This window comes from Anopheles maculipalpis, chromosome 2RL (assembly GCF_943734695.1).
Source record: "Anopheles maculipalpis chromosome 2RL, idAnoMacuDA_375_x, whole genome shotgun sequence".
Classification (NCBI taxonomy): domain Eukaryota; kingdom Metazoa; phylum Arthropoda; class Insecta; order Diptera; family Culicidae; genus Anopheles; species Anopheles maculipalpis.
The window spans coordinates 73,435,745-73,455,638 of record NC_064871.1 but is presented as its reverse complement, the minus strand read 5'-3'; the positions used below and the strand labels follow the sequence as shown (position 1 = coordinate 73,455,638).

General features: G+C 43.3%; 2 protein-coding genes across 17 annotated transcripts in view; one reads left to right on the top strand and one right to left on the bottom strand.

Moving 5' to 3' along the window:
• LOC126568830 (serine/threonine-protein kinase ULK2) overlaps nucleotides 1-19,894 on the bottom strand; it is a 373,161-nt gene that overhangs the window by 131,620 nt on the left and 221,647 nt on the right. The window contains exon 16 of one of the 2 annotated variants that reach the window (XM_050225483.1): nucleotides 9,273-9,284. The exons of the other annotated variant lie outside the window; for it this stretch is intronic. The gene's annotated coding sequence lies outside the window, so the exon portion shown is untranslated. Of the gene's footprint in view, nucleotides 1-9,272; nucleotides 9,285-19,894 lie in introns of those variants that run through there. 2 annotated transcript variants of the gene reach the window in all.
• Nucleotides 5,616-19,894, top strand: part of LOC126568737 (ryanodine receptor) — a 31,083-nt gene continuing 16,804 nt past the window's right edge. For 5 of the 15 annotated variants that reach the window (XM_050225265.1, XM_050225262.1, XM_050225258.1 and 2 more), the window contains exons 1-10: nucleotides 5,616-5,869; nucleotides 8,717-8,920; nucleotides 12,689-12,766; nucleotides 12,961-13,149; nucleotides 13,233-13,432; nucleotides 13,506-14,030; nucleotides 14,104-16,174; nucleotides 16,247-16,327; nucleotides 18,038-18,137; nucleotides 19,752-19,861. In XM_050225265.1, coding sequence (XP_050081222.1) covers nucleotides 5,816-5,869; nucleotides 8,717-8,920; nucleotides 12,689-12,766; nucleotides 12,961-13,149; nucleotides 13,233-13,432; nucleotides 13,506-14,030; nucleotides 14,104-16,174; nucleotides 16,247-16,327; nucleotides 18,038-18,137; nucleotides 19,752-19,861 — 3,612 coding nt within the window. In that variant the 5' untranslated portion in view covers nucleotides 5,616-5,815. Of the gene's footprint in view, nucleotides 5,870-8,716; nucleotides 8,921-11,179; nucleotides 11,195-12,688; nucleotides 12,767-12,960; nucleotides 13,150-13,232; nucleotides 13,433-13,505; nucleotides 14,031-14,103; nucleotides 16,175-16,246; nucleotides 16,328-16,698; nucleotides 16,799-18,037; nucleotides 18,138-19,751; nucleotides 19,862-19,894 lie in introns of all 15 variants that reach the window. The other 10 variants (XM_050225267.1, XM_050225266.1, XM_050225264.1 and 7 more) reach the window with 3 other exon arrangements.

The following is a 19,894-nucleotide window of genomic DNA, read 5'->3' as shown; positions in this document are numbered from 1 at the left end:
CGCTGGAGGAGGTTTTGCATCGATAATGTCCTTTTAGTTTTCCACCCGCTTACCACACGGTGTGAAAAATCAGTCGCTCAGCACGCGTCCGATAACCGTTCGGATCACACGCACAAACCAATGTGTTCATCCCAGCATCATCGATTTTCCGAATAATCCGATTAGGAAACGCCGGAAGGCTAGAGGAACGCGTTGCACACCGAGTTCCGAGAGCTTTTGCCTTATCGCTTGATTTTTCTCATCCCCCCCAAATCAACTTTCACCGACAATCCCTTGGGAGGATAAAATCGATTCAGCTTCGTACCAGCATCACGACGTACAGCTGACGGAATATCTCGGTTCGACCGTATTGACAATCTGGTACTGAGTTTGTAAACACAGCACAAAAATAATCCTTACGATCGATTTTTCTACAATAGACTGCATTTATTCGCTCAATTTCGCTCGCAAAATAACTTTGCAATCTTAATACGAAGATCGATTGACATTTACACGAATGGAATGTAGTCGATCACCATATGCTGATTCATTTTGCAACATTTCATCGCACGAATTCAACCATTCTCAATCAACTGCAATCTGAATGCTGTCCTTCCGTGCCTTGCGTGACTGAATGCTATTTTATTTGGCCGGCTTTTACCACGCTTCGGGGTGGGTGGTGAATTGCTTTAAACGAAACAAACCGTTCCCATTTTTAAATCGAGCACGGTTACGGCTTCCGGGCATGCAGGAAGACACGAGCAAATGACGAATGGCAATGAATAGTCGAACGGATGTTGCAAATCTTGATTAAAGACTTCCTGTCCAATCGAGTTTTTAACAAATGTCATCTGACTAGTAACCTTGACCGGGCTTTTTCTTTCGCTTTTATACGCGTCATCAATTGTAAATAAAGTGGAGTGAAAAGAGAAATGAAAATAAATTTATAACGCTACAAGCCGGTGTTTAATATTTGTTGGGTCCTCCATTTTTGGATAAGGACTTTAACGATATTGAAAAACGATTCCTCGTTACTCTCAATAATCTTTCTCTCCTTTGGCTTCTAAGCTATGCCGCAGTTCATCATGCGAGGCCCGTACACGATGTGCAAATATTTACGCTATCCTGTGTACGGTTCAGCTTTTCCCAAGAATGACACCATACACCCGAAAACCATAAAACAACCCACCGCCCCAAAAGCGATGGGCTGGAACCAAGTACAAAAAATCAACACTTACACCTCCTTCGTACGGCATCGGGCAAACCCAGCGAACGTCTTAAGTTCCACCAATCATCAACCAAAGCAGCTCGTCTTTATCGAAGACAACGACCGACGACGATGCTATACGGTTGCCTTTATGTGCGGTGCCGGCACAACCTGTGTGTGTGTGTGCCTTTATCCTTCCATACACCCATCCTTCCGAGATACAGCAGACGATAGCTTCTTCCGGCACTATCTGTAGAGAAAATAAATGTTTTCCCACACCCGCCCCAGCCAACCTCACCAGGCAAATTCGCACATTATTCCTCACATAAACGAAATTGCCCAAAAACTATCGCACGGCGTTCGTGGAAGCAGCTTAGGCTCCGTGCACCAGCCGGTACCTTCAAATCCTGTTCGTTATCCATACAGAAAAAACCGCACCAGAAGCGTTGCGGTGGAACCATGGGAAAACGCTACGTGCAATCAAATTCGCTTCGAATCCTATTCCTACCAACTTGTTGGAAAACTGTTGCTTGCTTGAATGCTCATATAAAAACGGCGAACTTCCCACCCGGTACACAAGCCACACACACATACACAAAAACAGACACAAAGTCCGGAAAGGATTTTGTAGGCCATTTTTAATGCGATCGGTCGCTTCCGAGGTACCGTAACAGCTGTTGCTTCGCCGGCGTGCAAGCAAGCTCGCGCGACCAATCCGTCCGTTATGACCAGCCGGTAACATAAATAAGGTGAAGCGAAATGAAAATACACCTACAAAGCCAAGGGATAAATTATCCAACACCACCACCAATCAAGGGTGGGGTGGTTTTTAGCGACCGGGTTGGGGTAGATTACGTACATGAGATATAAAATTAATGTGCTATGCATTAATGAAAACGGGCGGAAAGAGCCAATTTGCACTTTGCAATTGGTGTAGCCATGCGCCACGAGATGGCACGATTAGAATTTGAGTTTAGAAAACTACAGACAAACGATTTTACCCAAGAAAAGATAAAATAAGTACTAATAAATGCAAAAGCCATACAATCGATCATAATAAAAATATATTTAATTTAGGAAAAGTCGCTTTAATTTTATTTATTTATAATTGAGTATGAATGCTATCTGCTGTATTGAAAAGTCGTTTTAAGTTACTTGTATTTTTGTACAATTTTTCATATGCCAAAAAACTTATGAATGTGTGTGTAAAATTAAACAAAAGTGTTTACAATGTTTGGTTTATTATTCTTGACATTTAATAAGAATATTTATTTAAACTACATCTAGTAGTGGGACGGCCCGGAGGTTTGGGCGACAGCGGCGCCGGTCCTCAAATCCGAAGTTCAAATCCCATCCGGGACGTCCCCCCGTAGTGAGGCCTGACTATCCAACTACAAAGTATCGGAGAGTCTAGAAAGTCATATGGCCAGCATGACCTTAGAGGTCTATAAGCCAATACGAAGCAGAAGACATCTAGTAGTTTTAGCTTAGTATTCTGGAAAAAGCAGACGTTCGTCCAGCTTTGTTAATGATTGTATACAATTTTATAGTTCCGTTTTTGTTATCAAGCTTAAGAGAAACTATGGCGATCATTAAAAATTTAATGTGAAATTCTTCTTCTTAATATTTAGAACCTCAACATCGGGAGTTTTTTGGCTGGCACTTCTGGCTTCCTTGCCTTATGCAATCAGACGTTACGTGTGAGATTGGATAGTCGGTGCAGCCGCGTGAAAGACCGGCACAGTAACCGTCGCACTGCACTGCACTTGTAGTGGGATAAACACTAAACTGAAAACAACATTTAGTTTATAAGATTTGACCAATCTGACTCACAACCACTTGAAGCTAAAATTAAACAATTAATTGAACTGATTTTGTTGAGTTAATTGAACTGTTTTAAAATTGAGCAGTTTACGGAACAGAGGCATTTCATTAATAACTATCCTTTAAAAACCTTCATTATCTGTTTGACGTTTGCAGACAAAATTTAAGCTCGGTCACTTTATGCCTCATACAGCTTGAAATTGCAGTTGTAACATTACCAGCCTTGTGTAGAGCCCTTGCTTTAGAGATAATTTTGAATTTTGGAACTAAAGTGATCTGCTTTCCATCGTCATCTTGATCCTTCGCTGGCCATATGCTCAACCTTAACAGCACAAAATGACCTTAACAATTGTATCACAAGTATACACAAACTCCTGCAATGAGTATTTTATAAGTACTCTCCAAAGTTTCTGGCTACTCATACACCTATCCCAAGTAAAAAACATACAATGGAGAGTTTTAAATGTACTCTCTACGTCCAGATATCGTAGATTTTGTTCATTCTGAAAATCCTACCACAGCAGTACGGCCAGGTTGTCCTTCAGGAAATCAAAATAAAATTCTGCAACGCTTGACTGTTATTTCACCAGGGCTCTTGAAATTACGAAAGGGTTGAATCAAACTCTGATCAGGAATTTCTGTTTTTAACTCCTCACTGATACTTTCCAAGTAGCTCTTGAAGGAAGGATAAAATCAGATCTAGCGTTTTTGAATATTCTTTAGTTAACAACAACTCAGCGAATATTGCTGTTTAATCAATATATTTGCTCTTTCCTATGAGATGCATTTCCGCCACTGAGTTTTCAGTATTAATACCTGATTTTATTGGTTAACCTTATATTCCTATCGTTTCTGGAGCCAGTTTTTATTTAAACTGACGGTTGGCTTTCATGGTCCATTGACATATAATTGTAATTTTATCGAAATAATAACAACTTTTTATGAGAAGGTGGGAGCATCATACTAATCAATGCTTTAAGTACGAAGATTATTCCCTAAAAACAGTTTAAAAAGATAATAATTTAGATGAAATCATCATTCTTGAGCTTGTGGATAAGAATATGGACCAAATATTCAATGTATAGTTTTTTTCCATAATTTCTTCTTCTAATACTACTTCCTCTTCTTCTTCTTGGCTTAACGACCTTCTAGGTCACGCTGGCCATCAAATGGCTTACTAGACTTGCCCATTCCACTCAGTTGGATAGTCAGTCCTCACTACGAAGGGGATGGTCCAGATGGGATTTGAACCCTTGTCCTGCCGTATGAATCTGGCGCCGCTGTCGCATACACCTTTGCTCTAAAATCTCTCTATGAACTTTGCTTTAAAATATTCTTTGTTGAATGTTACTTATATTGAGCGGTAGCTCGTAGGCAGATATCTAAGAAAATTCAGAACCCTTGCTAGAATTGCTTAGACCGAATGCGCTTCAATAAAGGAGCTTTTTCTACTGTTACGAAAGTTTTCAAGGTGTATGAAAAGTTTTTTTCATCTGTAAAACATGAGCTCCGTTTCCTATCTTCCACGAATAGCAATCACTTTTCCTTAATCTGCTCTGAATATCCAAACAGACTTTAACGGCAGTCTAAGAGGACTACTCAATACCAACGGTAAAATATTTTTAAGCATATCTATCGAAGGTTGTCCAGTTAAATTACGGCAGTAGAAAAAAAAATCCTTAAAAAAAATTCAACTTAAAATATTCATATAATATTGCCTGTGCCCTACAAACAAAGAATATTTTTTACAAATTGTTCAAAATGAAGTAGAAAAATAATATTTATAATTTATTATAAAAGTACCGACAGCAAAAACCAGCAACTGGAAAGCAATAATAATCCATTTCTGCTAGCCCATGTTCTGCCAACCAAATGAAACTGAAACTACTCTGTCACCACACGAAACCCGATCCACACAGCTCCCAAAACAAATCCCCAAAAGATTTATCAACAAACTTATCAAGCATTTGCTTCTTTTCTGTTTCTTCTCTCTATTTGCAGCATCCCGCCCTGAAGCCGAACGTACCATCACATCGTACCATCCGTTGCCCTAAAGCCGTTCAGCAAAACTTTTCATCCGCTTTGCCCCGGAAATCATTCCGGCGTTGCTTATCCTCTTTTATGACCTCCACCTTCCCCCCTCCCCTCCCCCACCCCACCCTCATATAGCGCGTCCCAATCACCCAACACATACTTTGCAATAAATTGTACAAATTTGTACAACAAAACCTCTTCCTCGTTCGCCTCGCAGGATCACACGACGACGTACACGGCGTGCTACTACTCCTACTACTACTACTGCCGCTACGATCGAAACGATTTCGAAACCGAAACTTGACCACCTTTAACGCGAACGTTATATTATACTCCTCGTTTGTTCATCACCACCCTAAAACATCACCAGCATCGCCGTCGGCTTCCACGTTGTCAACAACAGTTGTGCCTCGCCAAAAGGATTAGTATGGCCGCATGGTGAATGTGTGCCAGCGGGCCGGGAAAACTAGTGCCAGAACAGTGTACGGAACAGTGATTGCCAAACCAGCAGGAAGAAAAAATCCAAGACAGTATAAAACGAAAAGGACGAAAGGAAAGCGTGTAATATAAATCTCCTGCGGAGCGTAAAGCAAAACGAAACGGTGGCATCGTTCCAGGCGCTGTCCAGTGAAAGTGAACCAACGTCTGTCGTGTCGCTGCTGTGTGCTGCTGTCCAAACGCGAGGCAGCCGGGCAGCGAACCTATCCAACCTGCTCCGTAAAGGACGTGGAACCAAAATCTGCCAAAATAGAGCCGTAGTAGTGCATCAACATGGCTGAAGCAGAGGGAGGATCCGAGCAGGATGATGTTTCATTCCTGCGCACGGTAAGTGCACACCTTCTTAATCACACCGCCCGAAATGGCCATCTTAAAGCCTGACCTAATCGTACCACCCTTTCTCACACTGGAAGGTAAATTAAGTTAGTGGAGCTAAATTTTCTTATTGAATTAAACGGCCCGGTCTGATCACTGTTTGCTATCGTTTAATTAGTTAACAAAGATATTATATCGTAAAATTTTACTACCCCGTTTTCCTTTACACCTAGTACGTCCGGTATCCAACTGGTATCCCCCTGGTGAATTGTTATGCTAAACTCCTTTTTCCTTGGCCCGAACGGTTCGATTAAGCATTCATGAGCTGTACCAAGACTTGCCGCCCCTCGGGTTCCGTTTTCAGCAGGCAGCCATAAACCAAACACATTACACAGAAGTATCTGTGCAAACATTTTCCATGTTACGAAAATTGCTTGCCAATTGTAAATGCTTTACCGCAGGCAGTGGCAGGTAGGGAACCTACGATAAAGCCGTCGTCTTTGCCGCCATCAATTATTTAAGATTTGACACCTTTTGCAATGGTGGTGCGGTTTATAGGATTTCTGCAGGCGAGGTAACAGCTTTATGATCAATTTTAATGGCGAGTATATTGCTCTCAACGCCAAAGTTACAGTGAAAGATGGCGTAATGGTAATTTATAAAGCAATGCAATGTTCAAATGAATACATACAATTGTTTTACTTTGAATCTTCATCATCATTCAAATAAATTGATAAGTTTTGAAGGAGATAATGATGCCGGTCTGTACAAGGAAAGACAGGGCTCTCGCATAGTGCAGATGAATATTCAACTACGTGGTATGGTAGTTCGCGATGACCTAACAGTTCGTCAAGCCTAGAAGAGAAATAAGATTTGTTACAAAATTTCACGTCAGTTCTAATAAAATCCGACATTAACTTAATAGTCTGGGTCGTTCGCTTGCCTATATAATAGCTTCCAATAATTAAGCTCTGACCCTTGCATATGTAGAACAAAGCCCTGTAGAAGTTTGAAGCATAGACGAGTCCTGGACCAACTGCTATAACAATTGTACAAGCAATCTGAAATATGCTAACACCAATTGTTCCCAGCACTGTAGGGCAATTAACCAGTGTTGAGCTGTCGGACCGGAATATGACAATCCAATCGATAGGACGTGATTGGTGAGAGGAGGTAGAGAAGTAACCCAACTTCAGGAAAGCAAGTGATGAACGACAGACGCAGGATATTTGGTTCCTAATATTGCGACATGGAGCCGTAACTCCAGACAAACACAAGATGATATTGAAAAAAATGTAAACTAGACAACAACAATATTATTTGTTATTTATTTAAAAAAACGACTGGTTGGCCCTGTCGGTGTTATTCTCGACATGAAGTTTACAGAAATTTATTTTGAAAGATAGATGATTACTCTCGATGCTCGCATAATTCTGACATTAACATTCCCGGATCAAGTGACTGAGAGCATTGCCCGAGACCAGAGCGACCTGGCTGGCACGTATTCGTACACCGATGCAATGACGGATTAAGATCTTTGGAGGCGCTAGGCGGCAAGGATGTTGCGGTCCATATGATAATAAAATCAAAAGTGCTGACCCAAGTGGGGATCTCTTTTTCTTTTGAGGAGGCTTCTAACACGTACGAGGCTCTTATGTGAAGCTCCGATACGAGTACCGTACCCGAAGCTACTAGTTGCTAACGCAGGGACACTTTTACTAGATCCCTTGTACCCAGCAGCTGCTAGGGTGCAGACGACCTAAGCGACCTAGGCGACCGTCTGTAGCGTTGGACAATCGACGGAACCGTTGAGGAGTATAACAATGAAGGCCCTTCGAATTCGTTCTTCAAGCTGCGGCTGCCCGAACGCCTGGACGTATCGTCCAGGCTACGGTCCCAAAAATACAGGGTAAAGCGTGTAGCTCTACGTTGAATTGACTCGAGCCGCACCAAGGATCGGGTCGATGAAGACCACCACACTGTGCTCGCTTACTCCATCAGCGATCGAACCAGGGAGTAATATAGCGACTTGGTGTAGAATGGATCACAGATCTCCCGCGTCATATTTATAACCAAGCCTAGTTTTTGGTTGCACCTAGCAACCGAGCCGATCGAGCTGATCGTCGAAAGACAGTGTTATATCAATAAACACACACAATATTTTCTCACAAGGATCCACCCCTTTTAGTTCGTAGTTGAAGAGTATAGGGGTCTCTCAATAGGCTAGAGATGATGGTGACAAACTTGTCGATGCAAAGAGTTGAAGCGTTGCGCTTGCAGCAGGAGTCGAACCCACACAGTGCAGCTTGAAGAGTTCCACGGTCCTCCGACGTGCGGATTTGACAGAAAATTTAAAAGAAAGTTGTCACGAATGTAATGTGATGTATGCTCGCGTTAAAACATTAACAATCCGCAAAATGTCCAACAACCCTCAAGAGAGCTTTAAGAATATACAGCTGAAACTTCCGAGACTTTTAATAAGTAAAAACATGTTTAGGATGTCTTAACGAGTTCTTACGATTGTCTAGTGAACCTAAGACAATCCAACAAAAAACGACAATAAACGCAAGAAAATTTGCTTCTACAGATAACTTTTTTCTTAATTGCAACTGTCAAATACATTCATTCTCAAATGATCATTATCACAAACCATGGCCCAATGGAACGAACTTCACCTAAATGCCTTTAAATCTACCTTTTTAATTGGTTCATCTTCCAACCGTACCGTATCTATCTGCGGAAATGGGCCTCATCAACATTACCATCGGCCCACCCTCATCAGTGCGCGGTATCAATTTAACTAATCGTCTTCAAATGTCCTTTTCGCTTTCTTTTGCTCTTCCATCAACCACCGTACAGGAAGATATGGTCTGCCTGTCCTGCACGGCAACCGGTGAACGCGTGTGTCTGGCCGCCGAAGGGTTCGGCAACCGGCACTGCTTCCTGGAGAACATCGCAGACAAGAACATCCCGCCGGACCTATCGCAGTGCGTGTTCGTAATCGAGCAGGCGCTCTCGGTGCGTGCGCTGCAGGAGTTGGTCACCGCCGCCGGTTCGGAAACCGTAAGTATTCCGTCCACAGTACGCATCGCATCCGACTGCCGACAACCAGTGTTCCAGTAGGCGTTCCTCAAGGTTTGGGTTGATTCGGATGCGTCTTTCCAACTGTGCGCCAACTGTGCGGAGTGCCACAACTGACACCTCATCTTGATACTCCTAGGCACTCAAACTAGCGGAAATGCCGCACCATTTCCAATCCCCCCCAACCAAACCCTTACCTGTCCCTGGCGTAGTAGTTGATTTGACTCTCCTCACCTCTACCCGTTACTGCACCTGGCACACGTACGAGAGTTTTGATTTTTATCTGTCCCACAAGCACACATCAGTAGAATTCCAAATTTGCACATAAAACACTCACACACGTACACTTTCAAGCTCCAACTATGCCAGAATGAACTCGTTTCTGCCATCTTTTGCACGGTACACCGAAACACACATCACCATTTCCTACTTACTGGTGCCGAGATACAGCGTGTAGTGGTAGTTTTGCATAAATTATCGATTAGTTGGAGCCATCCTTTTGAACGCCCGGTTTTGTCGTGTGACACCGGGTTGACACTTTTCGGGTTTCCTTTTTTTGTGTTTGTTGTAGTTTTCTTTTTTTGTATTGCGATTTCTTCAGACCCCGTACCACCGGGCGCAGGATACATAATTCACACAAATTTTATTCACACCACCTGTTCCGCTTTTTGGTCTTTTAGGGGGAGTAGTGGTAATCATGGTCGTCATGTCAGAGTCAATTTGCATCGCACATTTAAATTAGGTTCGGCCGAACAGACACAGAAGGACGATCCGTTGGGATTCTCAACGGGTTGTGCACATACACATAGTCAGAATCACACACACACACACACACGACCTCAATTACTTGTGAGCCCTTAAAGGCAAGCTACAACAAAATATCCCCACTAGATGGCGCCACCAATCATGCCGCTGAAGTTGATTTTTGCTTTTTGTGCCAATGTTTGCCCACTTTTAAACCCCGTTGAACGTCCATCGTGCTATCCCTGGTGGTGGAACTTCAGGCGATAGAAGCTTTTGTTTCTTGTCCTTTTTTTTTTTTTTGTTTCACAGTAGTGTTTTCTTTTCTTTTTGTTTACTGTTTCTTTTTTAGTCCCTTTGTTCTACTTTTATATGCCCAGTTTTTCAATTTTCTTATTCTTGCCTCTGATGTGTAAATTTATTTTCTAGTTGTTTTACTTATCTCTTATGTTTGCTCTTGCAATTTTCCTTTTTTTTTGGTTTTGTTTTTTGCTTACGTCTCATAGAGATTGATTTTCGAAATGGTGCGATGGGAAATATTTTTTTTTTTACTGCACTTCTTTCACATCCTCGCCCAACCCATCTCGCGTCCTTCACAGTTTGCCCGTATTGATCCACTAGTGCCAGCAGGATGGGGCAAGCACGGCGTAGCGTTGCTGTTCGCTTTATGGCCGTCCAGGTGGTCGTAAAAGTTGCACAATTTGCATAGCGAAAGCGAAACCAGGGAAAATACGAAGCATCACTGAAAGCTTTCAATCACATTCCGCTCGAGATGAACCAGAGCTGCTGGGGAAAGCGCGAGACGATGCTACAACGACACGTCGGTCGATCTTTTGCCACCGGGGGATCTGCTGCCCGTTCTGCCCGTGGCCCTGGAACCATTCATAACGATTTCCGTTCCGTTGGTAGCATTCGCTGTCCTTATCGCTCGCTCGTACGAGATATTTGCCTTTTGTCCACTTGCACACGAATAGTAGATGCGGCTTGAAGTGGGTCTTACCGACCGGTGTGAGTGTGCTGGAAGAAAGCAATGGAGCAAGCGGATGATTTATGAGCATTTTATGAATGTCGGTGTACATCTCAGTCATCAACCGACCTAATGCTCCTAATTCCGTGCCGTCAGTTAATGCGATAAAAATTATCCCACTGCTTGGTTTCGGTTTTATTCTCCCTAAATAATAATTTGCGCACATTTACAGTGCAACATTTCGTTGGTCTTTTCCTTTTTTGCTGATGTAATCTTAGGTTTCTGTAGGATTGAAGCTATTTGAGCAATTAAATTCTATCATACGATAGTCCCGAAGGACACAGTCTCCATTTTTTTTCTCTCTTCTTTCTTCCGCTCTGGTTCCCCTTTCGGCAAAAACAACTTTACTTAATAATGGCTATCGGCCAGTGATGAAAGAGCCACTACAATAAAATCTAGCCCTCCAAAAAAAAAAAACAAACCCACATCCGTTCTCATACAGAACTCGTTTTTTCGGCTTAATTTACTTTCAGGGAAACGATTCGGTAGTAAGTGGCAGCGTACTAAGCAGTGTGAAGATTTCATCCCTGTCCTCCCCGATTGTCGTAGCTCAGAGAAACCAATGACAAAAGAAGAAATCCAAAAACTTACACCCTGCCCTTCTCTATTTTGTTTTCTTTCTATTGTTACGCTACGTGTTTGATGTGTCTGTTTCTACTGTGTCTGTTGCCTTTCGTTGCCCGGCCTTGCACTCATGTTTCATGTTTTTTTCTGTTTTCTTTCATTACTGTCTCTTTACTGCTCTCTATTTTGACCCATTCTTTTGCACTGTTTCTTCTTTACGTCATACTTTTATCATTTTATTTCTTTCCTTGTATCGATGTTAATTTCATTCTTTACCTTTTCTTAATTTTAATTCTTTCTTTATTGATCTATATTTATTCCTTTTCCAACATTTATTAAGCTCATAAAATTCTATTGGCTCTATTGTTAGTTTCGGTTTCGTTTTTTTTTTTTGTTTTTTTTTCAAAATTTACTTACTTCACCAACTAAACGATTTGGTTTGTTTATTCTTTTCTTTCATTCTAATTTTTTTTTCTCTAATCTTCTTCACTTTTATTCTCATCACTTTTTATCGTTTTCAAACTTTCGTTCGAATGGTGCTCCATCATTGATTGCGTCCGCCTTTGTATGAGAACAAATTGTGCTTTTGGATAAAGAAAACAGCTATAAAATCCCCTACTGCAGTGTCCATACTTGGATGTGATGTTGCGCAAGATTAATTTGTACATGCTTTCAGTGTCCCTTACGTAGCATGAAGCGTATTTGCATATTTGTCAGGCTCCAAGGATTGTCGAACCTTCATATGATGTAATCTGATGATCGATTTTAGTTTTTCTATCGATCTCTAAAACATGTAAAACTAGCTAAGCAGAAACATGTTAAAAAAGTCAGTATTTTACTGATCATTAGGGTAAAACACAGTTTACCCGTTACATTCTACAAGAGTGACCTCATAGTTTACTTAACACCTGATCGGTTTATTATCTACCAGTTGCATGATGGACATGAAAGCTCCATATCAACGCATGTTTGTACAGTTGCATCGATATAACAGCACTTCCGTAACGTTGTAAATATGCCCCACTTTCTCTATCTCTCGTTCACACAAGCATCTGATAAATGACACATCTGCACAAGTAGAATAGTATGGTTTTCATAATTACAAAAACACCCGTGTGTGTGACTTGGAATGTATTGATGTGACCCGTTAAATTAACACGATTAATTTCATGTGAATGAAATCGAACCTTTTAAAAGACAACTTTCTCTACAGCCGAAATTTTTAACATCTACAATATGGCAGCTCCAAGAGTATGCTGCTTTTTGTGTCTTGGCGAATGGCGTTCCTAAAACTTGTACGAGTCATCTGGTGTCTGTCGTCTCACTAAAATAATGTTTCCCTTCTGTTTTTCTGTTCACTTTCCTTTCTCTCTTAATCAATCGTATTTTTTTGGCATTGCATACGCGATGCGCCACAGGGCAAGGGTACCGGATCCGGCCATCGTACGTTGCTTTACGGCAATGCTATCCTGTTGCGTCACAACAACAGTGACATGGTAAGTGAAGCTATTTATCAATCCAACTATATTCCACAGTAGCCTAGTCTCTCTTGCCAATCCGAATTTATTGGTGTTCAATGCCAACAATCGCTAGCTCCTTCTTGGCGAATTTCTGGCAACCTGTTGATCTAATATTAGACTCGTTTATTAATCACTTTTTCTCCCTTTCTCATTCAACAACATGCGTACAGTACCTTGCCTGTCTTTCAACGTCGTCCTCCAACGACAAGCTGTCGTTCGATGTCGGTCTGCAGGAGCACAGCCAAGGTGAGGCCTGCTGGTGGACCGTACATCCGGCCAGCAAGCAGCGTTCGGAAGGTGAGAAGGTCCGTGTTGGTGACGATTTGATCCTGGTGTCCGTCGCTACCGAACGTTACCTGGTAAGTGGGGATCATTGTGGGATTTGTCCCACAACAGTGCTCCTCAGCAGAATCCTAATTTCGCTCGTCACAATAATTCACAGCACACCACCAAAGAAAACGATCTGTCGATCGTGAACGCAAGCTTCCACGTGACGCACTGGAGTGTACAACCGTACGGAACTGGCATTTCGCGCATGAAGTATGTCGGTTACGTTTTCGGTGGCGATGTACTTCGGTTCTTCCATGGCGGTGACGAATGTCTAACGATACCGAGTACCTGGAACTTAGATCCGGGTCAGAAGTGAGTTTACTGTTGTCAGTTCTACCCAAACCTAAGAATTGATACTAATGAAACGTCTTCCCGGTCTCTGTAGCATTGTCGTATATGAGGGTGGTTCTGTAATGTCACAGGCCCGCTCGCTATGGCGACTCGAGCTGGCCCGTACCAAGTGGGCCGGTGGTTTCATCAATTGGTCCCATCCGATGCGTATCCGGCATCTGACCACCGGCCGGTACCTTGGTGTGAACGAAAACAACGAACTGATTCTGATGAGCCGGGATCAGGCCACCACCTCGCAAACCGCATTCGTGCTGCGTCTAGAGAAGGACGATCAGAAGGTAGTGCTGGAGGACAAGGATTTGGAAATTATCGGCGCACCGATCATCAAGTACGGTGACTCGACTGTCATCATGCAGCACTACGAATCGGGCCTATGGGTCAGCTACAAGAGCTACGAAACGAAGAAGAAGGGCGTCGGCAAGGTGGAGGAGAAGCAAGCGATCCTGCACGAGGAGGGCAAGATGGACGATGGGTTGGACTTTTCGCGCTCGCAGGAAGAGGAATCGCGTACCGCTCGTGTCATCCGCAAGTGTAGTAGTTTGTTCACCAAGTTTATTAGGTAGGTTAGGAAAACCATCCATCCCATGGCCCACAGTACTGACTCAATCACACTTGGTTCTTGCTCATTACAGTGGCCTTGAAACGCTGCAAGAGAATCGCCGTCACTCGATTTTCCTGCAAACAGTCAACCTGGGTGAGATGGTAATGTGCCTGGAAGATTTGATCAACTACTTCGCCCAACCGGAGGACGACATGGAGCATGAGGAGAAGCAGAACCGACTGCGTGCGTTGCGCAATCGGCAGGATCTGTTCCAGGAAGAGGGTGTGCTCAATCTGATCCTTGAAGCGATCGACAAAATCAACGTCATCTCGTCGCAGGGCTTTTTGGCGTCGTTCTTGGCCAGTGACGAGAGTGGTCAGAGCTGGGACATGATCTCCGGTTATCTCTATCAGCTGTTGGCGGCCATTATCAAGGGCAACCATACCAACTGTGCTCAGTTTGCCAACTCTAACCGACTGAATTGGTTGTTTTCGCGACTTGGTTCGCAAGCTTCCAGTGAGGGTTCCGGCATGTTGGATGTATTGCATTGCGTTCTGATCGATTCGCCCGAGGCGTTGAACATGATGCGCGACGAGCATATCAAAGTGATCATTTCGCTGCTGGAGAAGCATGGACGCGATCCGAAGGTTTTGGACGTCCTGTGCTCACTGTGCGTCGGTAATGGTGTTGCAGTGCGCTCGTCGCAAAACAACATTTGTGACTTTCTGCTGCCGGGAAAGAATCTGCTTCTGCAGACCGGGTTGGTCGATCATGTCGCGAGTATTCGTCCGAACATTTTTGTTGGACGCGTGGAAGGATCCGCTATCTACCAGAAGTGGTACTTTGAGGTCACGATGGATCACATCGAGCAGATGACGCACATGACGCCACATCTTCGCATCGGTTGGGCCAACACGGCTGGTTACGTACCGTACCCGGGCGGTGGTGAAAAGTGGGGCGGTAACGGTGTCGGTGACGATCTGTTCTCGTACGGTTTTGACGGTGTGTACTTCTGGTCCGCTGGACGACGCACCTGCGTAGTACCACGGGAGGTGTCGGAACCGTTCATCAAGAAGGGCGATGTTATCGGATGTACGCTTGACCTGAGCGTACCCGTGATTCGGTTCACGTTTAACGGCGAACCGGTGCAGGGTTGCTTCACCGACTTCAACCTGGACGGTATGTTCTTCCCCGTCATGAGCTGCTCATCCAAGCTGAGCTGTCGCTTCCTGTTCGGTGGCGATAATGGACGGCTCAAGTTTAACCCTCCACCCGGCTTCTCGCCGCTCGTGCAGTGCCTTATGCCACACCAAAACCTTAGCCTGGATCCGTGCTTTTACTTCGGCAATCTGAACAAGAACGTGCTGGCCGGTCCGTGGATGGTGGAAGACGATTCCGCCTTCGTGCCGAAGCCGGTCGATACGTCCACCGTCACGCTACCCTCGTCGGTGGAAACCATCAGGGACAAGTTGGCCGAAAACATTCACGAAATGTGGGCCCTCAACAAGATCGAGTCCGGCTGGACGTGGGGCGAACGCCGGGACGATGTGTACCGCATCCATCCCTGCCTGACATCGTTCGAGAAGCTTCCCGCCGCGGAGAAGCGTTACGATTGTCAGCTGGCTGTCCAAACGCTCAAGACGATCCTGGCGCTCGGATACTACATCTCGATGGACAAACCACCGGCACGCATACGTCCGATTCGTCTGCCGAACGATCCGTATATGCAGGGTAACGGTTACAAGCCGGCACCGCTCGATCTGAGTGCCGCTGTGCTTACGCCCAAGATGGAGGAACTGGTCGATCAGTTGGCCGAAAACACACACAATCTGTGGGCGAAGGAACGTATCCAGCAGGGTTGGACGTACGGGTTGAACGAGGATTCGGAGAATCTGCGCAGTCCACATCTGGTACCGTACTCGAAGGTGGATGAAGCGATCAAGAAGGCGAACCGTGATACCGCCTCCGAAACCGTGCGCACTCTACTCATCTACGGTTACAATCTGGACCCACCGACTGGGGAGGCGAACGAAGCGTTGGCTGCCGAAGCTTTACGACAGAAGTTTGCCGCCTACCGGACGTACCGTGTGGAGCGTACGTATGCGGTAACTTCGGGCAAGTGGTACTTTGAGTTTGAAGTGCTCACTGCAGGACCAATGAGGGTAAGGCGCATTGGCACTTTTGCATAGAATTAAAGTTCTCAAACTGCTGGTCTTCTGTTGGTGCTTTCTTAGGTTGGTTGGGCAAGAGCTGACTGCAACCCCGGTACGATGTTGGGCAGTGACGATGCTTCCTGGGCATTCGATGGATATAACGTAAGTAGTTCCAGGCTCCATTGCTCCATACAGCATACACACCCATCACCATGGTTGAGGTAGTGCCCTACGCACACGCTTTACGATCGAACCCGGGTGTTCTCCCCCAATTCACCTTCTCGTTACAACTTCACCAGTTTAGGATTCGATGTGGGCAAAAGTTAAGCCTCGCTTAACCATATTTGCTAGACTGTAGATTCTTTTTCGTTCATCATCTGATCCTCCTTTTATGTGATCCATTGCTATCTACCTACACCCAACCCAAACCTGTGGTGTACTATTGATGTCGTGCTGTTTCTCCTTCAATCTCCTCCCCTCTCGGGCGCACCATCCACACATGATGCACCGCGCGATCCTCCCTCTGATAATAGGCGCGCAAGATGCATCTGCATACGGTCGAAGACTTTGGTAGACGCTATAAGATCGGAGACATCATCGGTTGCTTCGTAAACGTCCACGAGAAGAGCATGAGTAAGCGAACGTGTCACGACGCCTTGTAGCGTGTGTCCGTGTGTGTGTGCCTGTTGATTTCTTTGTTTTCTTTCTTACGTTTCCGTTGTATACTACTTATCTACTCGTTCGCATATATCTGTCCTCCGGCCGTACAGCGCTGTCCAACACTTTTGTCTAGCAGTTTTTTTTTTATCTTCTGTTTCCATTTTCCACTAGCCTCTCTACTCAAGATTACTCTTCGTTGGTACATACACAAAAAATACACACACGTCACACCTTTCGTACTGTTAACCTCTATCTCTATTGTGTATGTTAAGTGTTGGTTTTTGTTCTAAGTAAATGCAAGAATCATGTTCACTGCGATCCTAATCGAACACGCTCCCCATGTTTAGTGACTCTTTTTGTTTCGGTTTTACTTACCACTGGGAACAGTGTTTTGTTAGACACATTTTGGACATTTACTACGACTTCGGATATCTACCTTCGTGAATCTGCAAACACCTATAAATCGTTAAAAGCGCTCCAGTACAAGTGAAAAAACCTTGCAAGTGAGAACTATCTCCTTCATTATCCACTCGTGATAACTGTCATGCAGAAATCCTTCCTTGAACAATACAAATTCTTCTTCTTCTTTCTGATTTTCTTTTTCTCTTTCTCTCTCTCTCTCTTTTCTCTCTTTCTATTCTGGCTTTCACTATTGGTTTCCCCAAAACTATTCATCCCTTCAACTGTGTTAACAATAAACTCTTCCATCACCTTCCTCGACGCATCCTCAACGTGGCATCCTGAATCCTGGATGGTTTTTTTTCGAAATTATTGTAAACCATTTTGCGTAAAACCTACACAACAAACTCGAATCGTTCAACATGCAATGCATCGGACACCGAAATTCAAAAACCCAAAATCGCAATACATTCATCTGTCATACAACTCGTACCGGATCTGTACCTTTTATCGACTAATGATTGCGTCCTTCATTCCATGTATTGGCATTAAAACTGCGACACCGATCATCCTCCACCCCCAAAAACCGTCAACCGCCACCGAATCCTAATGATCCAAAAATCCACTCCAAAAAATAAAATCAAAAATAAATCCGCAACAAAAAAAAATCAACTTATCCTCTTCCGGTGCAACGATCAAAATTTCGCCATCCGGCATCCGGTAAAATCACGGATTATGACGGGTTTGGTGAACGGTTGTTTCGTTAAAAATGGCACGTGTGTGTGTGTGTGTGTGTGGCTCACACCACTAAAGGAAGAGAAAGTGTCCGGAGGTGCAACGGAGTCGTTCGGCAAACAGTGGGTACCAGGCGATATTGTCGGTGTATTTCTTGACTTAGTGGATCATACGATCAGTAAGGATCACATATCAATTCTAGAACGACAAACTAATCTAGCTTCTTAATTTTGTAACCATTCTTTTTTTTTGTTTTTGGATTTCTATTCTATTTACTTAAGATTATCAAAATTTTAACAAATAACCAATATATAATTTAAGCTTCTTGTATCAGTATGCAGTTTCGCTATTCGGGGGTGTCCATAAATTACGTAACGCTCGAAAAGGGGGGGGGGAGGGGGGCTACCCTCTAGCATTAAGTTTTGTTACACAAGAAGGTGGAGGGGGTGTCCACTTTGTGCTACGTAACAGAATGTTATATGTAACAACATTTCATTTCATTTATGTAAAATTGTAAATTTAAGGCCACGGGCCACGAGAGTTTTCAAAATCAAAATTTCAGATTCTCGTCAGGTTTTGGTTTTTTTTTATTTAACTTTATTTCATGTTATTCAATTTTATGACCCTTTGCCCAATGTCTCATCGTTTTTTGTATTTCTTTGTTATAGTAAAAAAAAATCAACAACTTCGTGCCGTGTTATGACGGGCGCCGCTGTTGCTTCTACCACTGGACCAACCACTTTCGTAAAGGTCCCGGGCCACGGAAAATTTCGAACTGTTGAAATCGTTGTTGAACTGACAAAAAATCTCAAAGCAGCGATTTCAGCTTTTTTTAATTGCTTCTTGTATTTAGCTTGTGTATTCGCCAGGTTCTCAAAAGGCAATTTCAAAGCGAGAAAATTTAACAAACACGTTGATAAAACGTGAACGAAAAAACGAATAAACGAAATTTTGAAATAACGTTTAGTCAACTTGACATTTTATTCAAAATTTTATATATAAGGGATTTTTTTCAAGGGAGGGGAGATGTATTATCGTTACGCTATATTTATATTTATATTATAAATTAAAACAAATCCCGATTTTCGCGTTACGTAATTTGTGGACCGCCGCTTACTCAAAATGAAAAGCTTCTTAATCAGTTTGGTTTCAGTTCTCTTGGTTCATAACATAATTTCACCGCGTTGTACATTTGTAACTATATCATTATATCACACGGCTAGACTTGTGAAATAACTATAACTGATAACTATAACTAGATAACTGGCATATATTATCTACACCATGTTTTGTCTTTAATACAGCTTACTAACATGGTACAAATTATATAATTGCTAATTTCAGTACGTTTCAATAATTATTTTCAAAATGCGTAACATTCTCCTATCAGTGCTAATAGTTATTTTCAAATTGCTGCACAAAAAATAAATTAACCGTACAATGTATAGCATAGTGTAACATCTAAATAACCTTCGTCTAGTTTGCTCTTCTGCTCAATGGAAAACGAGCATGGCAATGTTCTTCGTGGCATGTAATAAACTCACACGCATGAACCCATTTTTCTATAAATCTGCAGCTATTTCTCTAACCAAATACTTCCCCTTTGTACACAACCATGTACGCTAGAATGCTGTGCAGTAATTGCTAACTTTTAATTGCGCTTTTCTAGAACCGCCTTAGGAGTGTTCTGAACTAAATCTTTGCTTGTACATAACCAACTTTCTATCCTAACGCTCTTGATCGGCTAGTGAAGGTCCACGGGTAATTTAAATTCCCTTACTCCGTGTGCTAGGTTTCTCGTTGAACGGTGAGCTGCTGATGGATGCGCTCGGTGGCGAGACCACGTTTGCGGATGTCAATGCACCGGATGGTGTTGGATTTGTACCAGCCTGTACCATTGGTGTAAGTATTCTGGTTGGGAGTTAGAAGGAAAGT